Source organism: Cyprinodon variegatus, unplaced genomic scaffold, assembly GCF_000732505.1.
Source record: "Cyprinodon variegatus isolate N-32 unplaced genomic scaffold, C_variegatus-1.0 Scaffold101, whole genome shotgun sequence".
Classification (NCBI taxonomy): domain Eukaryota; kingdom Metazoa; phylum Chordata; class Actinopteri; order Cyprinodontiformes; family Cyprinodontidae; genus Cyprinodon; species Cyprinodon variegatus.
This window is the reverse complement of record NW_015150554.1, coordinates 643,596-663,682: the sequence shown is the minus strand read 5'-3', so window position 1 is coordinate 663,682 and position 20,087 is coordinate 643,596. Positions and strand designations below refer to the sequence as shown.

The window sequence follows — 20,087 nt, the reverse complement described above, 5'->3', positions numbered from 1 at the left end:
AGAGTATTTGTGACAGAAGGCAATAAAACAGTTGTGCATACTAATAAAGTGGAGGGTGAGTACAGATAATACAGTTTCCTATTGGCACTGTATCTAGATAATTAATTTGTAAAAACAGACAAAAGCTCTGCCCAATACATGTTCAGTGCCGTCACTTAGCATTGAGTGAATCAGATAATATACTTTAAAAAGTTTGGCTTTGCTGGGCCATTGTTTATACTCCGATTGGCCAAGTATTGGTCCTTGGAGTGGAAATGGGTTTCAGGATGCATTTCCTCTAAACAGTACAAAACCAAAGAAAATGAATTGATGAGTTACCTTATGGGTTCTCACACACCATCAGGATATCTTCATTATCAATAAACATAAGAGTCTTTTATAAAAAAAATATATATACTAACAAAGGTTGTTTGCAGTTGCACTGTTAAAGAGAGCAGTGATAAAACACTAGAAAAATAATCTTTATTAATCTTTTTTAAAATATTCGTCAGGGCTGCTGGAATGCATTCAATATAGTAAATTAGAAATGTTGTAACTGCAATCCTACATAGTTTGAAACGCCATAGGTTTGTTTTTGGAGTTATTTGTTTTTGTTTTATTTTAACAATGCGGCAACATAGATAGCCAATTATAGCACATCCTTGAAGCAGTTTACAGACTTGTCATCACCAAGTATATAGCTTATGGTTAGCTATTTCACCAAGGCTGTTAAAGCTAAACTAACATTTTTTTTCATGTAGTATATTCTACTGGTAGGGTATTTTATTTATTTATTTTTTTTTTATGTAAAGCGGAATCGTGAAAAAAAAAAAAAAAAATCCCAGCCTCCCATAGAGTAGATTTTTTTCATTGCTGGTATGCATGTCATCAGGATCTCAAAAGTGTTATCTTAGTTTATTAGGACCTTATAAGTCTGTTTTATTACTTTCTTGGCACATGAGAAACTCAACATGAGCCATCTGCTGCTTTTTGTGTTTTCCTGAACTAGGAAAAAACCCTCAACAGTCTTTTTGAGGAAGGGTGAGATAAATTGCCTGCCACTTCACTCCAAGAGTCGTTAATTATTCAAGTAACACAAATCAAAACCACACAAATGTCTCCGCTGCAGGCTTCCTGCCTGTTATTTAGATATTTTGTTGTCTTTTAGTCATTTTCTTGGGGATGTCTCTGTCCTGCAGTGTTATAGCTTTATGTCCCTGCTGGGTCATTCAAGTTGAACAGTGAAAAGTTTTCATAACTAAAAATGTTGCTTTTGTAATTTTTTTCGTTTGTTTTTATCTTGTTTTCTCTGTTTATCTTTTTTTTCTAGACCGATTGATTTCTACAGGTTCACCTGCTGGAATAAAGAAAATTTTTCCTTTTCAGATTTTGTATACAGTGTCTATTTAACATAAATCTTGGTCTCTCTTTTTTTTTTTTGCTTTTCCATCTGCTTTTTGTGAGTGCTTAACGCCTTTGCAGCTTCCCACTCCTGAAAAACACACTCACAGGTTCAATATGCAAAGCAGACAAGTCGGTGGGGAGGGTGCAACCAAAATAAACATGGCAGGTGTTACTGTACACAGCCAGCGGGTACCTCTTTCTTTACTATTTTTTGTAGGAGGAAGCTTGACGCTGATGAGTGGGTTTCACATGCTGTATCTTTACATATGCTTTTACTCTACTCTGCTCGCTGCTCAGATGCACTGAAGAGTATAGATTCTATTTTTGGTTTGTCATCATGCTTCTTCTGATGTTATCTTTTCTCACAGGATGCCGGTTTGTTTAAATGTATCATTATTTATAACGGCTAGAGGACACCTTGTTTTTTAGGAGTTTCCAATTTGATCACACCTGTCAATGCTGCACCTGTTCACTAGTAATAAATCTGTACTATATTTAAGCAACAGATTAATCATTTTAATGACAATTATCATTCATTACAGTACTGGCCAGCTTCATGCAGTACAGTAACAGATTGGTTCTGAAATAAGAGAATGTTGGAATCAGAACAACGCAGAAGAATACCAGGAGTCATTTGGAAAGGTTGTATGGCTTGATATAGTAATAATTTTTAGTATTCAAAGGAATAATAGCTGTTTTGTCTGCATACATAAAAATGTATGCCACTTAAGAGGAAATGTGTGTCCTCAACTAAACTAACAAGGCTGAAAGGAATGTTATCAAAAAATAATGTGTGGTTATTAATAAGAAAGGCATACTGAGGTAAAACCTTGAACATTTCTGATTTGCATCCAAATATACATTTTTATGACTAACCAAACAGTATTTTTTTGCTACCAAGATGTTTTTTTACCTTCTGCTGTGCAGTTGACTTTAAAAAAGTATTTTTATGCACATATTATTTAGTGTTATATGTATCTGGAAGCTCTCTTCTGACTGCTCATATTCACCACTGTTACACTTGAATTTCTACAATATGGAAAATAAAGGTAATTCTATTCTATTTTCTTTTGTTTGTAATGTGCTTTTTTTTAAAGGTTAAATTGCCTTGAAAGGTTTTTGTTTTCCAGTTTTTTTTAATTTCCACCTTTCTTTTTTTTTTTTGGGTTTTCTTCCTTGAAGGACCAGGTTCTTGGTTCCAGTTTTTTTGATTTGATTTTCCCATTGGCTCAAACTAAAAGATAAGGTAAAGATCTCAGTCATCTAATTTTTGATTACTAAACTGGTATTAGTTCTTGCTCAACACCAGTTATTTAAATTTTATCCCAAAAGCTCTGGCATTGCGGGTCAGCGGAAAGATGCTCTTTTATCAGGAGATACGTGCAGGCTTATGGACATCAACAATTAATCAATTTTTATTTTCATGTTCAAAATCCAAGAGTTAGTTTTACAGTTTGTCTGTTTCTTTTTTCAGGTAAAATACTGTTAAACACTAATTATCAACATTAACACAAACGGAAATCACTAATATATCAGGATTACTTAAGCAGGTCAGTGCTCTTCAGAGAGTCGTGTTTATAGACAGTATTTTCAGGTAAAAGGCTGGTGGGTCCTTAATGTTGCCAGGTGGTTTTAAATAGGCCTGCCATAAATGTTAAGCTGCAGTTCTTTTAGTGCATCGAATAGCGACTAGATCGGCTGATTGGGACTGTGAGCTGTTTACAGCCTCCTCTTGATGGGAGGCTAAAATAGGATTAACAGAGAGAGAGAGAGAAAAAAAAAAAGAAATTAAAGCGGCGATTCCAGAAAACCTGTTTGCAGGAAAAAAGAGTAGATAAACTTTCTCCAAATAATTTATGATGATGGGCTGACAATGGCTCTGAATTACCTCTTGGACTAAAAAAAACTAAATGAGTTTTAAGTGAAGGCTAGAACCAGTGTAGTTAAACGCTGTTACCACTTTAATGAGAAAGCCCCTATGAATGAGGGGGGATTTGGAGTTACTGCTATTCTGTATCAACAGGAATCAAAGGAATCAGAAGAGCTGAAACTACAGGGTCAGGATGCCTCTTGTTGGCTTACCATAGGAGATGTTACTAAGACCTACATTTTGGGCAGACTAAGAAACATATTCATAACTCTCTGAAATGACAATAATTAATTCTGACCTGTCACCTCCATGAATTGATTTCCAGATAATCAGAAGTGATAAAGGATTTTTTATTTATTTATTCAATTTTTTTGTGTATTATTAAAACACCAGTTGGTTTTAAGGTTTTGGTGCCACTGAATTAGGCAATCAAAAGAACAAATAAAATCTAGATACTCAACAAGATTTGCCAATTAGATCTTTAGTTGTTACACTTCTAGTTCATACATGTATTGAAAGGGTTTTGAGGCATACAGTCTTCATTTACCATTTTCTAAATTATGTGGCTAAGGTCTGAAAACTTAAATACTTTTTTATTTTAATTCTGTGAACTCCTTTATTCTTAAACATTTTTTTTTTAGCACTTTAGTAATCAACATGCATTTTAATGTACAGAACTGTATAGTTGCAGACTTTAAAACCATTATGTTTCTATTCAAAGAAACATTTTTTGACAAGATGCATTTGGCAGAATATATATTTTTAACACAGTTTCAACTTCTGTAAACTCCACTAGGTCTGCTGCTGGTTCTGCTTTTACTTCACCTTTGAAATTATCCCTTTTTATTTCCATAATTAACACATCAGCTTAACATACTTTCTTTTTTCCGCTTCTCTATTCCCTCAGCGGCCATTTTGGATGACCAGTCTTTGTGTGGCCGCGGTGAGCGCCTGGCGCTGGCTCTGGCCAGGGAAAATATTAACAATCAGATGGAGGGTTCCTCCCAGGCAAGGGTAGAGGTGGATGTCTACGAGCTACAGAAAGATTCCCAATATGAGACGACTGACACAAGTAAGCCTTTTGAATATTTTTAATATCCAGTTTTTGTATCTAAAATTGTTTGCAGACTGCCTTCATAATGTTTAGTTATGAGAGAAATTAGAGAAGGAGCAATTAGAAGAAGAGAAATTAAAATCAACAGCACTGCCAGTGTGTAATGTTTCTATCGATTTCCAAGTTAGTAATTTATTACTTTAGCAGTCAATTTATTAAACCTTTATAAGGCATTCAATGAAATACTTTGAAAATCAAAATTCTAATCCAATTGTCTTATTGTGTTATTAAGTGTTATTGGAATGTCAATTTCAATTAATAACAAAGAAACATCAACTTGACTGAATATATTAAGAAAAATAACAAAAGTGCTTCTATAAGAATTTCATCAAGAACACTCATGAAATGTGAAACAAACACATTTTTTGGTACTACTTAACCTTAGAAGCATTAATGTTGATACTGGCACTTAAACATTTTAGTTTATAAACCTAAATATAATTGTTAACTAGGCTTATTAACTTTTTAACATTACTTTTCAAATTTTCACTTAGCTTTTTTCCTTTTTTTTTGACTTGTTAACTTTTTTTCCCAATTTAATTTACAGTAGGTAATATATCATTCAAGGGCTCATCTGTCATGATCGGTTTGTCGGAATCTGACCCACATACAGAGTAACCACTCAGAGAACCAGGGGAAAAGTGCAACAGGTTTATTTGTGGAAATGAAAACTGCCGTTGAGTCTGGAAATCAAAGAACTGGTGAACCGGAACTGGAAGTGAGAAGGGAAGACCACAGAGATCATTTCAGAGACCGTGGGAATTTTGGATGTTGTTACATTTATGCAGGAGGGGGAATCACGTTTGAGGGGGCTCTTGTCAATCCTTGAATTCAGTCTGTGTGGGATTATCCAGAGAGTAGGGAACACATTGGAGAGTGGACAGGTAGACAAACGTAGGACCCGGAGGAGTAATGGAGCGGACTGTCACTCTGATTTCCGATGGGAACTTGAACTGATCATGTGGAGGTTTTCACCTGCTCAGTTTGAACTCAGATTTTTCTTTCCAGGGGTGAAGGTCCAGGTATCCAGTTATACAGGAAGGCTTCCTGCCAAAGAACAAAGACAAAAAGAACATAAGTCTCAGAGAAACAAAGCTCAGATTAGACTCTGCTAATCTCAGCTTGGCTAGAGTACCCAAAACTGGCAAACACTCTGGCGTCGAGGTAGTGACAGCCCACTGCTCAAATACTCCTCCAGATAATTGTCCAATGAGCCGCAGGTGTGCAGGGAGGCCCAACAAAGACAGGGCACCTCTGGGTGGTGGAGAGATGGAAACACACAAACAGACCACACAAACTGGATTCCTAACATCATCTAATTGGTCAAATGCCCAAATAAGATGTACAGCCCTGTAGCAGTGTCTTTGCTGAATGGCTGGATATAGATCTTGTGCTTCTAAACTTCACTGAAGGACGCGGGGGGCATTTGTAAAGGATATGCAAGTACTCAAAAATGGTACCTTGCCCTATAAAGGGTTAAGTTAAGCAATAATTTACCCTACCTGACTACCACTCCTCAAACCTTTTTGAAGTTGCAGGTGTATTACAACCTGTGATATTTTTGAAAACACTAAACTACTATGACATAGTTTAGATAACAATCAAAAACAGAATTGGTTTTATTTACCAAGTTGGAAGAGGTGTGTGTGGTTGGATATGTATTCTTGATTTTTAGAACACCATTTACGTAGTAGTCTTTCAGAATTTTCTTAGGATTTTGAAAAAAATCCTAAGAAAGGAAAAGCAAAATAAATAAAACTGCATCTTTGGTGTAAACGTGAAGAGCTTTATTAACCTTTAAAATGAAGCAAAAATGCAAAATGCCCACAGTTTCACAAATAAAAAAAATTTATAAATACAGTAAAAAAAAAATTCATAAAAAATTTGAAATAAATAAAATATGTAGCAGTCTTTTTTTTTCCTTTCTGGAAAGTGCTACAGTAGCACGTTGTCTTTTGGAAAATTAGTGACGGCAGCAAGTGCAACAGAATGGTCTCAACTATTTTCTATCTTTAAGTGTTCCTACAAGGCCATCTTCAAGTTCGTTCAACCTTCATGCTTTTTGGCACTAAATGTATTTGTCCACATTTCCTACAGAAAGTGGAGACCTTGTGGAGGTTTTGATGCCTCTGGCTGTAGAAAATAGTCTCTCATCAGGGACAGAGGTAGCTGGTATGGCAAAGTAGCATTTAACTAACTTGACAATATGAGGATATATGGACTCATTGGTTCCACCTTTAGTTCATCTGCTATATTTGAGCGAGTGTGTAGTAGTCATGTGTTGAACAGTAACTGCTATGTAGCTTTCACTAGCTCCATTCATCAGCTGGAAGTGCTACAGCAGTTTCCTTGAACAAGTAGTGCCTAACAGCAGATTTTCTTTTTCATTAAGGGATATCTTTTGGCTGAAACAAGCACGGGAAGGAATTTACGAGGGGTCAAGTCCTTTGAGGAACTGGATGTGTTCAACAACTGAAATCAACTTTAAAACTGCTGCTTTAAAAACTCCAATAGCAATTATAATTGATATAGCTTGATCTGAAAAGCTTGGAGGAGAGTGTTTGAATCCCACTGGAAGCCCTGGCCTTAATGATACTGTAGATGGTGGTTCAGAAAAACAACAACAATCCACTGGACTTTGTTTCCAAGTTTGAAGACGTTTTGTTCTTTGTATCCAGGAAGCTTTTTCAATTCAAAATATCGGAATTAGCGTTGAGTTTGAAGCTTTATTGAGTGGCCCCAAACAAAGCCTTGTTTTTGCTCAGAAAACATGCAAATTGAACCGGAAGAACATGTCCGCGCCTTAGGAATGGGGTGTTGTTGGGTTCTTTGTTAGCCTGTAATGCCTGCTAATGTCATGCTTTAGGTTGACAGACTCTGAATGAGAGCAACCACAGAGGCAATGATCAGTTTAAGGGCTTTTATTGAAGGTTGAGGTCTGTACAGAGAGGAGTCCGGCTGGCAGGGTTTTCTGGGTTCTGCTGGTAGAGGTTAGGTGACAGGTGTGCAACTGGTTGGTGCTGGTTTGAAAGATGAGGGGTGTTTGTAACTCACAGAGAGGGAAGCTTGGCATCAGTTTGGGGAGGATGGTGACCATTGGCCTGGTTGGATGGTGCAGGTCTGGTTGGTGTCATAGGGTTGACAGGCAGGTGAGCTCAGGCAGGAGGGCTTTAAGCAGTTCAGAGGCCCGTTGCCTCTTGGTTCCTGGAGGCTGACTGGAAATGCCTCTGGCAGGAGTCCAGAAAGAAGAGATTTCTGTGGAGTGGTTTCGGGCTTGGGATCCTGGGTTCTGAGAAGGAGCAAACGGAGAGCAGGGTTAGGATCTGGTAAAATTTTAGAAGCAAGTTTTGGTTAAAGATCAGTTAGTACCACACAGGAGCATTAACAAACTGACACCCTCCTCCTGGTTCCAGCTCCTTAAGAAGGGTGGTAATCAACTAGATGAAGAGCACCTGCCCATCCAGCCCTGCTGAGGAGAGAGAAAGGAAAAAAAACAGCCTGCACCCAGGCCTAGGATCATGATAGATGAAGGTCTGTGCCTCTGAAAGGGGGGGGGTCGTTAAGGAGAATTGTTGGCCTGGCTGACATTGGCCAGGCGAGATGTTTTGGTCCCCTGTATGGGGGTGGGTTGCGTTGATAGTGGGAAGGAATCAACTCTATCGCTGCATTTTAAAATGCAGCAATTTGAAGATTTCGGTAAAAAAATGCCTGTCTGTATTTATGGTGCATTTGTTTACCTTGCAACTGTACGTTGAGATGATATTCATGCTGAATGAAATCTGTCAATCTTCCATTATTTGATAACAAATGGAAGTAGTCTATTGTGTGACAGGGAAATGTATGAAATGACCCATTTTTAGTGGCCTTAAAGTAAATACTAAAACTGCTATTATATAAAACTAATCTAAAACTTTTCCTGCTACATCTAGTTTTGGACAAATGTAACTTCTCCTTAGCTAAACCAGATAAAATTTTTTTTTTTTTTTTAGTATTTTTAAAATTTAATTTTGTGTCAATGTTATTATACAATATCAGGTGTGGAGTAATTTTCTTTTCCGGTTTATTAGAGGGACACTATGGAACAAGTCGCAGGGACACAAGGACGCATGGCTCATGGCGATGTTTCACCGTTTCAAGGTGTAGAGCGTTGGTGTGAAGCGAGGTCATGGCGACCTCATAGCTTGCAGCATTCTGAATGAGCAGCTGCTGCTGATGTTTATTGATTATGAACTGCCAGCAGTATGAGAGGAGACTTCCCAGAGGACAGGCATTTAGGTTTTCTTCAGTAGCAGAGCACAAAGATATACCGGAGGAAAAATACATGACATCTGCAAGGAAAGCCAAACTAATTAAACCAAAATCTAATAAAAAAAAAGTGTTACCTGCTGAAATTGTGATATTTAAAAACAGAATATGTATATATATATATATATATATATATATATATATATATATGAAACCTTTGTAGAGTCAAACAAACATTACATTAAGTTCCTATGACACCATGTATTGCAAAGAACGAAACCCAATTATAAACTGACCAACAATACTGAACATTTGAGTAGTATATGAGGAGTTTTAAATTAGTCAACATTTCACTGCATTTAATTTAAAAAACATATATTTTCCACTTTACTTTGAATGCCTAAAAGAGGGAGAAAAAAAAAAGACCGCTCCAAATGAACGGGTGTGATGAAGCTATTTATTTTAATTTGTAGATTTTCTGTAATGAACTTATTGTGACAATACTAGCAATGGGAATAGTACAATATAGCTTATAATTGTTTCAGTATTCAAGTCATATTTATTACAATGGTCATAATTATTACATTAAAAACAATTTAAACTGTAATATTTTAGTTTATGTTAATATTAACCTCTTTTTCTGTGTCCTCATCTCCATCAGTGTGTCAGATCCTGCCTAAGGGTGTGGTATCAGTGATTGGCCCTGCCTCTAGCCCGGCCTCAGGGTCAACCATCAGTCACATCTGCGGGGAAAAAGAGGTAAGCCACATAATTCATATCTAGCCTCAAGCCATCTGAATATGTCAGTGTATGAAACTCCAGAGTATCATGAACTTACAGCAGAGGCACATTAAATCCAAGCAGATGGTTTCTCATCGACAGTAAGTCATCCCCATTCTCACAGGGAATTGGTCGGATAACAGGATGTGCCAAAGTCACACCCATGCCTTCCATCAACTTTCATCCATGGAATGTAAAGTTTTTAAATCAAAATCACTAGCAGCGCTCTACTTGTTGATCATTAACATAACTGTACTTCTAAGCTCAATTCAGAAAGGTATAAATGAGCTGATGTAAGTTTATAGTTCAATTTCTCAGTTTCAACCTGAACTACTTCTTACTCATTATTCAGGTTTCCTCTGATATAAAGGGGAAATAACTAGGTCATAACATAATTTGCAAATACGCTTTGATACTTTGCCTTAGTCTATTTTCTTTTTAATTTCTTCCTGTTGTCTTTACTCACATTAAGTGTATTTTATAACGGCAATATTCACAAGTTCCCCAGGCAAGGCACTTAACTCAAACTTTCCTATGAATCCATTAGTCTGTGGAAGTGTGCGTGTTTTTGAAGAATGTGGGCACAGTTAAAGTGCTCTAAGTGATCTACGAAAGCGCTTTATAAATTCAGACCATTTACAGAACAGCTGCTCTCGTTCATAAATGAGTTTTGTTGATTTCATCTATTGTAGAGAAAATGTTAAATGAAAAATGCTCCAGATCTAATTGAGCTAAATACCTTTAGTGGTCATCCTTAAACCCTCTTATCATCTTTAAGGCATTGCAGATTTAAATTGGCTTTTTTAAATGTTCTTTTTTTGGGGTTGTGTAGAGGACTTAAAACTAGAATCAAAATAGGACATAATTTTCATGATGTCCTATTTTTGCCACTTTGCTGACAATATCTTTGATCGTGTGAATAAAACACAACTCTGTCTGGTTACTTTACAGAAAGATGGTTTATAGGAATATAAAGCTGCTGCCTCCCTGTGTGTCTTTTCTCCAGCTTGCGTCTTCTCACAAAAAAATGATATAAATGTTTAAGAGTGATTCAATCAAGGACCTATCTTAAATTTGAGTCAGAAGGCACAGGGAAAGCTAAAAATTGGGAGGCCCTGCGGGTTTAAAAGCTTTAACTCTTGACTCACAATAAATATATAGTTAAAATACCAAATTAAGCAGAATTACTAGTCAGTAATTATCGGAACTAATTGGTTTAATGCAAATTACTTAGAAATCTCCCAGGGGCATTGATCGTTTGCCCTCCTTAGTAAAAACAGAATTATAATCGATTTCAGATTGTTGTTTTAATTATCAAATGTATTACTGCATTATCAGAATATTATTAGTACAATTTTTCTTAGTCATAGTAGTAGTATTAAATTAGCAATCATATCAACAAAGGTCCCTTTTGAATATATTTTTAAAAACATGATCTTTAGCGCTTTGATTTGAAACAAAATTCATGAAATCACCTCAAATGATGTTAATAAGTTTCAACATTAACTGCAGGATAAGGATGTAAAAGGATTTTGATTAAGGGGATAAAATTATGAGCTACTGTTTTCCTGCTTCAGTGAATCCACACTGCATCAATCCCACTTTTAGCCTCTAACCATCCTCTCATCCTGAGTCATGCACCTGACATGTTTCATAATGTTGGATAATACTGGATATGGAAGTTTCTTCCATGTTTTTTGCGGATTAGAGCAAAGCCCAGTTGAGCTAATTACAGCTTAGCATTTGAATTGCTATGGGTGTTAGTGAAGGTTATACTGTAGCACAGACATTTGTCCTCTCACATGATTCATCATTTAGTACAGAAGTTAACCTTTTTTTCAATCTCTCATTATTTTTTCAGCTTTAATACATTTCTAATACATGCAGGTCACGGCAACCATCCGCTCGAGTTTTATCTGTATGAGCGTTGATTTATAATCTAAGTCAATGTAGAAACAGTCTTAGATGATGCCTTTATTTGGTCTTGGTTTCTACTTTTAAAATAAGCTGTAAATACAAAGCCCAAATGGAAAAAAATAAATAAAAAGGCACAGTAAAGATGTATTGTTTAGGTAGGCCCACTACAATAATTACAGGCTTTGATGTTTAGATTTCATTACTGGCACTGAATAAAGACACTACTGTGAATGCTACTATTATCACTTTATTTTTCTCCTGCACTGAGGGTTGGTCTTTAGCCTGAAAAAAATTACTAATTTCTTTTCCTTCATCTTATTTCCGTCTGGTTTGGTCAGATCCCTCATGTGAAGATCGGGCCTGAGGAAACCCCAAAGCTACCGTACCTGCGCTTCGCCTCGGTGACACTGTATCCGAGTAACGAGGACCTCAGCCTGGCCATCGGATCCATCCTGCGCTCCTTTGGCTACCCAACAGCCAGCCTCATTTGTGCTAAAGCAGAGTGTAAGTCCTTAATAAACGTTGCATTTCATATTAATTTATATTGCGTTTCACTCTAATTCACTTTCAGACCAAAAAGCGGCTGTGGCTTTTCTATGAACACTATAAGCTGAATATGAGTTTCTGGATTTTTTTTGTTACCTTCTCTACTTTTCTTTCAGTATGTTTTTTTTCCACTCTGCTGGATTTAGATTCTTATGCTGAGCAGGTACATTGCATCTACCGAGGCATTTGGTTTTCAAAGCAGCAGGTATTTCAAACTCTGCAGAGTTCAGTGATGTGGCCTGACGATAAGTTTATTGTGAGCTTAGGGTTCGTCAAAACCAGTCCTAACTGCTGATGCCATGAATCTGGGAGACCTTTGAAGATTCCCAGGCCTGGCCTGATGGACAGAATACAGCCAGAATATTTTTCAAATACTTAAAGTTTCAAGCCAGGGCTGCTCTGAGATTTGTTTGTTATAGCACTCTTTAAAATGATAGATCCACTTCACAAGCTTTCAAACCAATGCTATATTATAACTCAGAGCATTCGACAAAAATAGTAGTATTTGTTTACTATCATAGTGCTACTCCTTATTGCCGTTGACCATACATATAATACGAAAGCAACCTCTCTCTTTCCTTCATTTAATAGAATACAGAGCTTCATATTTGGTGAGATATTGAACCTCTGCTGGGAAAGTATTCTGAACCTATAAACACCTTCATATTCATGGTAATTTATGTGACTGACAAGCATATCATACAGGGCATGCTTTACAAAGGAATGCTTTACATGGATTTCAAAATGTGAGAAAAGCGGCTTATATTTTTTAGACTTTTTTATATTCCTATTTCTAATTTTGCCTTAATCTACAGTGAGTTATACCCGGTTTCCCCTGAAATTGTGCTCCTAATGGTATTTATTAAACCATCTTTAAAAAATTGTAATAAAAAAAAACTTTGTTTTGATCATCCTTTGGTAAGACAACAAATGTTCACAGACATGAAGTAAGAAAAAAAAAATCTAAATTGTTTTGGGAGCTCTCACTTGTCTAATTTGAGAGTCTAATGATGATGGTTGCCATATGCTATAATGAGAGGGAGCTTCCTAATGTTTTGATGATTGAATACCAGCTTAGGAAGGCAGCTGTTTTAATTCTTCAGAATCATTTAAAGACATAAAAACATACTGAAAGCAATGGTCCAAACATTTTTTTTTAACCAAATAAATAACTACAGCTTTAAAAGTCACAATCTACCACATCGGTAAACAACTGTTCTATCAGACATTTTAAAACTAGCAGACAGAAACACAGAAAAGAAAAAATGCTTTTTGATGTGTCCTTATTTTATCCATTAAAATAATGGATCTTTAGTTGTTTTCTCAACCACAATTATGCAATGCTTTAAGCTCAGAATAGACTTGTTTCTACTCTTTAAACACTATGGACTTATGGCTATTTAGACTTAGACATTCCTTGCGTTAAGTTAACTTAAAAAATATAACAGATATTTAATTTTTCTTGGCCTTATGCTTTGGTATTAGCCCAAACAAAACCTGTTTAAAAATGTGACTTGGTTTGGCCATTTCAACACACTGTTAATATACAAAGCATGGTCTTTTCATCTTTATATCTTTGAAATTTAGCCAAAAAACACAACAAACCCGACATTAATGACAATATGAACAACTGTTTAGGCAAAAAGTAGTTATCTTGCAATCCAAAAATAAAGTCTTATTTTGGCTTCAATCTGTCTATTGACTGGCCCTTGGACAATGCATGCATGTCCAAGGTGCCTAACTATTAGTGCATTGCTGTTTGCATGAGTGTCGCCCTAACAGAACTATTGGTGAATGTGGCTATGATATAAAGAACCTTGAGTGGCCATTATATCTTAAAAAATGTGCAACAGAAGTTTTGTCAGTTTATATATCTATTGATATTTCCATTGGCTTGGATTGTAACAAAAAATAATTTTTTTGTTATTTTTTTTTATTTGTCATCCTTTCAATGATATTGGCATTAAGTGACTATATTTGCCAGATTCTGGCAAGTTTAATTAAAAGGCACAATTTACAAACACATCTCATCCATTGCTTATAAGAGTGATAGTCATTTCCTCCTGTCGTATAGATATGGTATATAGATATTTATACCACATTTGTTTTCATACCAAAGCCTCCATCTATTTTGGGACATGTAAACAAACTATGCAATAATTCACACTTGCCAGGGAAAACTCTGTAATGGGTTAAAAAACAATAAAATTGACTAGTTACCCAATCAGTAATCTATATTAGTCCTTCACGGGTCTGATTTTTCAAAACTGTATCCGACCACACCCGTAGAGTTCTAGACCCGACCCGTTACCTGCAAGTATCCTAATTTAAACCCAGGCCAGGACCGCACAGACCTGTAAATAATAAATTGCGACCTGACCCTTGATCCCAACGTGCCCACACAGCCGTTTATAATAACAGAGGCAGTAAAGAACATTGCCTCACGCTCACATCCAGTCCGCACTGCGCTTACAGCTGAACAACTGTAAATTTGTCTAAGTAAGAATGTTTGCCTTGTTGCTTAAAAGAAGTACTGTTATTTGAATTGTCTTGAATTAATTTATTTTTTAATCTGTAGAGTTAATAAATAGAAAATTTAAATAAGTTTAATTCATGCTGTAACTTTATGTTACCCCACTTTGTTCATTTATACCTGTTCCCGCATCCGTGAAATAATATTGTTTTTTTGTTTTTGTTTTTTTTTTACCTGTAGATGTACGGTTACCCAACTCGTTGCAGGACTCTGATCTAAAAACTCTTTAGAGTCATCAATTATTAGACTTAGACTTGTCTAGACTTACTTAGTCCTGATTATGGTCACGTGGCTCTGATAAATAAAATCTATGAGCAGAAGGTTAACAGTAGCTATCTTTGGTGTAATAAAGGGGTTCGAATCTCTTTCATAATGTGCATTTATTAAAGGTCAACATATAAATGAAGTCATACATCATTGGTTATATAGTATTGTACTGGGGGTATAAATTAGGATTCTAAAAAGGTGAGCGATATGCTTACTACCTGATGTCTATAATCTTTTTTTCTCTCCCAATTTTGCTGTAAAGTTTAAAAACTGGCTCAACCTATTGTTCAAAAATAAGACCAATGGCACTGATATGCAAATTCTATAACATGGTAAATGTCACAGATTAATAAAAACCAAAAACATCTCAGATATTAGGATGTATTCGTGCTAGTAATTATTATGTCGCTTTTTTATGCTTTTCTCAATTAAAAGTTTTGCTGAAAATGACAATAGCACTTCTTGGTAAATAAAGAATAGCTTTTCCTTTAATCTTTTAAAGAATGGCAAGTTTTCAAAGAACTCATTTATTATCAAATTTAAACATAAGAAAATAAAGGTACTGTTTCAGACTGAGAGCTAACTGAGCTTTTTAATGTAGGACCATGAAAAAGCAAAGGGAAGGTGACATATTTTTCATTGCTCCTTAAAATCACTGCATGAAATGTGTGTGAGAATTCTGTCATCCTGTATTCTTTGGGGGACATTAATCTTTGAAAAAAAAAAAAGATTTTAATTATTATCAACAAATCACAGTGATTACCAAAACATGTTAGATATATTTTTCATAAACATATTCCATCTCATATTGTTTAAATGTAAAGGTGTCTAATAAGTGAGTCCATTTACATCTGTTTGGACACATGGGGGAAAAAATGCATTCTCTGAGGAAAGAAATTAATGGGCTCTCTACATAATCACCTTTATCCCAGTCTGTTTATTGCGTCTTTTAGGGAATTGAAGCAGCAACAGTTATTTGTCACTCTAATGACTCTGAGTCCCATCAATTTCAGATGATTTTTTTCTACTTCCTTTTAAAATCAGAGTAATAATTTAATGAAAAAAGAAGCTTTTTAGATGTTGTTTATGTATTTCCTGTTTCCTATACCTATACAATTGATACTGTACCTCTGGTTAATTTATTGATTCAACTTGTTGCTGTTTTCTCACCTGAGTTACTTTTCCAGAAGACGCATTTGGATTTCTGCCAGGTTTAAAAGTAGATCTATTTGCAATATTCACATTTTATGCTTGTGGAATTTTGTTAGAACTGTGTCTTTTTTCTGTTTAGGCCTGCTCAGATTAGAGGAACTTGTTCGACAGTTCCTTATCTCCAGAGAGACGCTTTCAGTGCGAATGCTGGATGACAGTCTGGACCCCACGCCCTTGCTGAAGGAGATTCGTGATGACAAAGTGGCTACCATCATTATTGATGCTAATGCCTCTATTTCTTACCATATCCTCAGGAAGGTGAGGATGCTAATTGCATATAATGTTCAACTCAAGCTAAAATGACAAAAAAAAAAAAAATGCATTAAAAATTTTAAACTCTATAAGTATGCTGACTGCATTTTCTCAGTATAAGTTTATGTAAAACTCTTCATGAATGTACCAGAAATCACCTGTCATTTACAAAGCTTCAGACCAGCCTTTGCTAAAATTCATTAAGACACAAATTAAAAAAATTAGTTTGGGAAATAAAAACAAGTTACATTTTTGTTTAAAGAAAACTGGTTATGACAATTAATGGATGCAATTTTCCTTAAATTGCTTTAAGAAATAAGTTGTGACTGTCATGATTTTGCTCTTTCTGGACTTTTTGGTTCTGTTAAAGTTTCTTTTTGAGTTTTCATTTTCATTTTGTTTATGTCATTCTGTGTTTTCCTGGTAATTGTTTCTTTCCCATTTTGTGTTACTGTAGGTTTTTTTTCTAGTTATATTTAAGCAGTGTTGTGTTTTTTGTGTTGCTCTCTGTTGCCCCCTGTGCCAGTCTTCTTTCCCCCAGCTCCCTTCTAGTTACTTCTATCCACACCTGCTCCATATCAGCTGATTAGCACAGTCTTTGTTCTGTCTCCCATATAAACACCTCCTGTGGAGTTCCCCAGGGCTGGTTTCTCTTCATTGCTTTGATCCGCATGTGTTTTTCTTCCTGGCATCTCCTGGCTTTGATTAGTTGTTTATTGTTTCCTGAATTGTGCTTCTGTTGAACTCATCTCTGCATTTGGGTCGTCAAATAACTTCCACCAAACCTGACAGTGACTGACAGGGGCTACATTAAATTTATTCATGTTTAACCTCTGGTTGGTCAATTCTGAAAACATTTTTTTTTTGTTTCTTTAACACAGACCAATACTGTGTAGAATATTCAAGAAGTATAGGTCGTCCATCTTAACCATAAATGACACTACAATGGTAAAAAGACACCGAAGGCCTGGTCTTTGAAAGGTTTGCTTGTTTTAAACAATGAGGGTGGAGGTCATGTAAATATATAAATATTTACCACATGGGAAGCAATTTCTACAATCTACAATTCACTTGCTTCAGTACAGTACCTCTAAAAAGGAAACTGACAAAATATCTGTGGTCATTGTAGCCAAAAAAGGCATTTGGTACAATGCATGAGGATGAAGAACAATCATGTGCATGTAATCATATTTGGACTGTCAGAATCAACAATTGTAGGATAAAATTATTAAAGAAATGCAGGCTGGAACAAATTATTACAGCAGGATGGTGTTTTTTTTATTATTCCATTCAAATTATGACTTAAATTGAAAGTTGTGGCATAAAAAATAAAATGTTAAAAGGCTCTACAAAGAGACAGCAGTGATTTTCTTTTTTTTTTTTCTCCCTAGATTCAACAAAACTTGATGTTTTTTACGTTTGCACCTATTTGTTTGCCCCAATTTAGCACCTCTTACTTGGTATCTTTGAAGATCAATTCTTAATACTGTTATGGAAAACCATATTTGTTAATTAAAATCACTAAATGCTAGCTAAGCAGCACACTGCCCTGCAGTTTTCGATGTAGCAGCTGACAAGTAGAGCTGCACCATTTATTAGTTGACAGAAGAATAGATATCTGGTTATAAGATCAGAAAAAAAGTCTGATTGAAACACTAGGCTAAAAAAAGTCTCAAGCAATATTTGCAAAAAAAGGTTTCAAAGATCTCTTTTAGAGGAATGGAGTCTTGAGAGGGACATAAAAAAAAAAAAAATTGCCAGAGACTAAGAGAGTTGTTTGAACTTAAAAATATAAAATATAATCTACATCTTTGGACCTCTTTTACGGTGCCTCCGTCTAAAAAGAGAACACTTGTAAGTAAAGGTAAAACAAATATATGCATTAATTGCTCCCGGCTGTAGACCGTAATTCTACGGTAGATATCAGGTGAAGAGTGGATGTTAAAAAGTTATGTTGATGCCATCATATTAAGCTAAATGACACACTGAGCTTATTTAGCTTCCTTCTATTAGTATTTCTCCTATTTCCAACATATTTTCCTGTTGGCCAGAGCACATTTTAAAAAGATTAGGAGACAATTTGGTAGTCTCATTAAAGAAGGGATGAATGACACTCCCTGTTGAAAAACATGCAACATTCATGGTTTTGAACTGCGGTTTTGCTCTGTCTAAATCTCTGTTATTCTTCTTCACCTTGCCTGTCTGCTTTTATCTTTGTGCCTTGCAGGCTAACGAGCTGGGGATGATGTCGGCCTTCTACAAGTATATTCTCACCACCATGGTAGGCGCCTTATGTTTTCTTGAGTTATTAATCATAAATATTTCAGGAGAAATGTCCAATTAGTTATCTATTTTATTTAAAATATTTACAACTCTGACCATGTATCATTAATATTTATTTTATTTTACAACATATGGTTCCTTCTCCTTTGTAAATGCCTTTATCATATTTTGTTATTGATATGTGAATTTTCACAATTAGCATTTCAAACAGAAAAACTCACACAAAGAGGAAAGACAATTAGGAGGAATTTATCGATACAATTACTTTGGATAGATATGCACGAACAGGAGCAAAGAATAGGGCTGTTCCCCCCAGGCTTGAAACATGGTGGAGTGGAGATGGATGAAGTTGGTCAGTCTGTAGACTACTGGTTAGCGAGATGGCATGCTGAGCTTCATGGGGACATCCAGTGGATTTCGTGGGCTGATACTAGAGCGTCATTCAGGGATCTGGAAGATGGAAGTCCAGTTGGATAACACAGGCTGAGAGAACCTGTCCATGATGAGCAAGCATGGAGTGAAAGTGGAGAGGAAAAACATTTTTTGGGGGCTGTTTCCCCCAAAAACATTGCTGAGATTGTGGCCGATATGACAGCATGCTCAGAAGGCAGAGATTGAATTGAAAGCTAAGAAAAGTAGAACAGCAGGGGTAGTAACAGAGGAGATGAGCCGCAAAGGCTTACCAAAAGGGTCCAGGGCCAGTTGCCGTGAATGCCTACAAAAAGAGGGCCAGGGCCAGTTGCCACGAAGGCCTACCAAAAGGGGGCCAGTTTCCGCGAAGGTCTACCAAAGGTTTGTGAAGGGATGATGAGATGAGGTGGATGATGATGGGATAATTGCTGGGATGAATGAGGCATGAAATGCCTGCCGCGATGCTGCATAAACGCCCACAATGATAGGGGCCATAAGGCGCCAGGCGCGAAGATGGAAGGCAGCATAAAATGTGAGCCGCGGAGCTGGCGCTATAAAACATCCACAATAATAGACGCCATGACGCGCCCGTCGCAAAGAAGGAAGCTGGCGCCATAAACACCCACAATGATAGGCACCTAAGGCACCTGCCGCGAAGATGGAAGGTGCCATAAGGCACCCGCGGTGAAGATGGAAGGCGCAATGAGGCGCCCGCCACGATGATCGAAGGCGTCATGAGGTGCCCGCCGTGATGATGGAGGGCACCATAATTGCATGTAATGCTGAATGAGGGCACATGAGTGCCTGAAGTGATTGAGAAAGACTGCCAGAAACTTCCACCGCGACAGATATAACGCACTTTGATGCTCCTGCAGATGAATGGAGGGTGCCAAGAGCGTTTTTAGCGATGGATGGAGGGTGCCAAGCGCCTATAGCGATGTAAAAAAGGGGTGGCATAAGCTAGTAGCGATGGGAAATGGTGCGCCATGAAGCGGCATGCAATGAAAGTGCCATAGCACCTGCAGCGATAGAAAATGGGTGGGCACCATAAGCGCTGGGGTGCCATAGAATGAGGGGTGCCATAGCACCTGCAGTGATGGGAAAAGGCCGCTGTGAGCCCGCTGCGATGATGGAGGGCACCATGAGCACCTGCAGTGATGGCAAAGGGGAGCGTAGGCGCCCGCCACTAAGAATGAAGGGCACCCTGAGCACCTGCAGCAGTAGGAAAAGGGCACCATAACCACCTGCCGCAGTGATAGAGGGCATCATAACAC

General features: G+C 36.8%; 1 protein-coding gene across 3 annotated transcripts in view; it reads left to right on the top strand.

Annotated features, from left to right (window-relative positions):
- Positions 1-20,087, top strand: part of LOC107084467 (glutamate receptor ionotropic, kainate 5-like) — a 271,088-nt gene that overhangs the window by 173,799 nt on the left and 77,202 nt on the right. For all 3 annotated transcript variants that reach the window (XM_015374355.1, XM_015374353.1, XM_015374354.1), the window contains 5 exons: positions 4,161-4,325; positions 9,274-9,371; positions 11,648-11,813; positions 15,947-16,125; positions 18,347-18,400. In XM_015374355.1, coding sequence (XP_015229841.1) covers positions 4,161-4,325; positions 9,274-9,371; positions 11,648-11,813; positions 15,947-16,125; positions 18,347-18,400 — 662 coding nt within the window. The remainder of the gene's footprint in view (positions 1-4,160; positions 4,326-9,273; positions 9,372-11,647; positions 11,814-15,946; positions 16,126-18,346; positions 18,401-20,087) is intronic.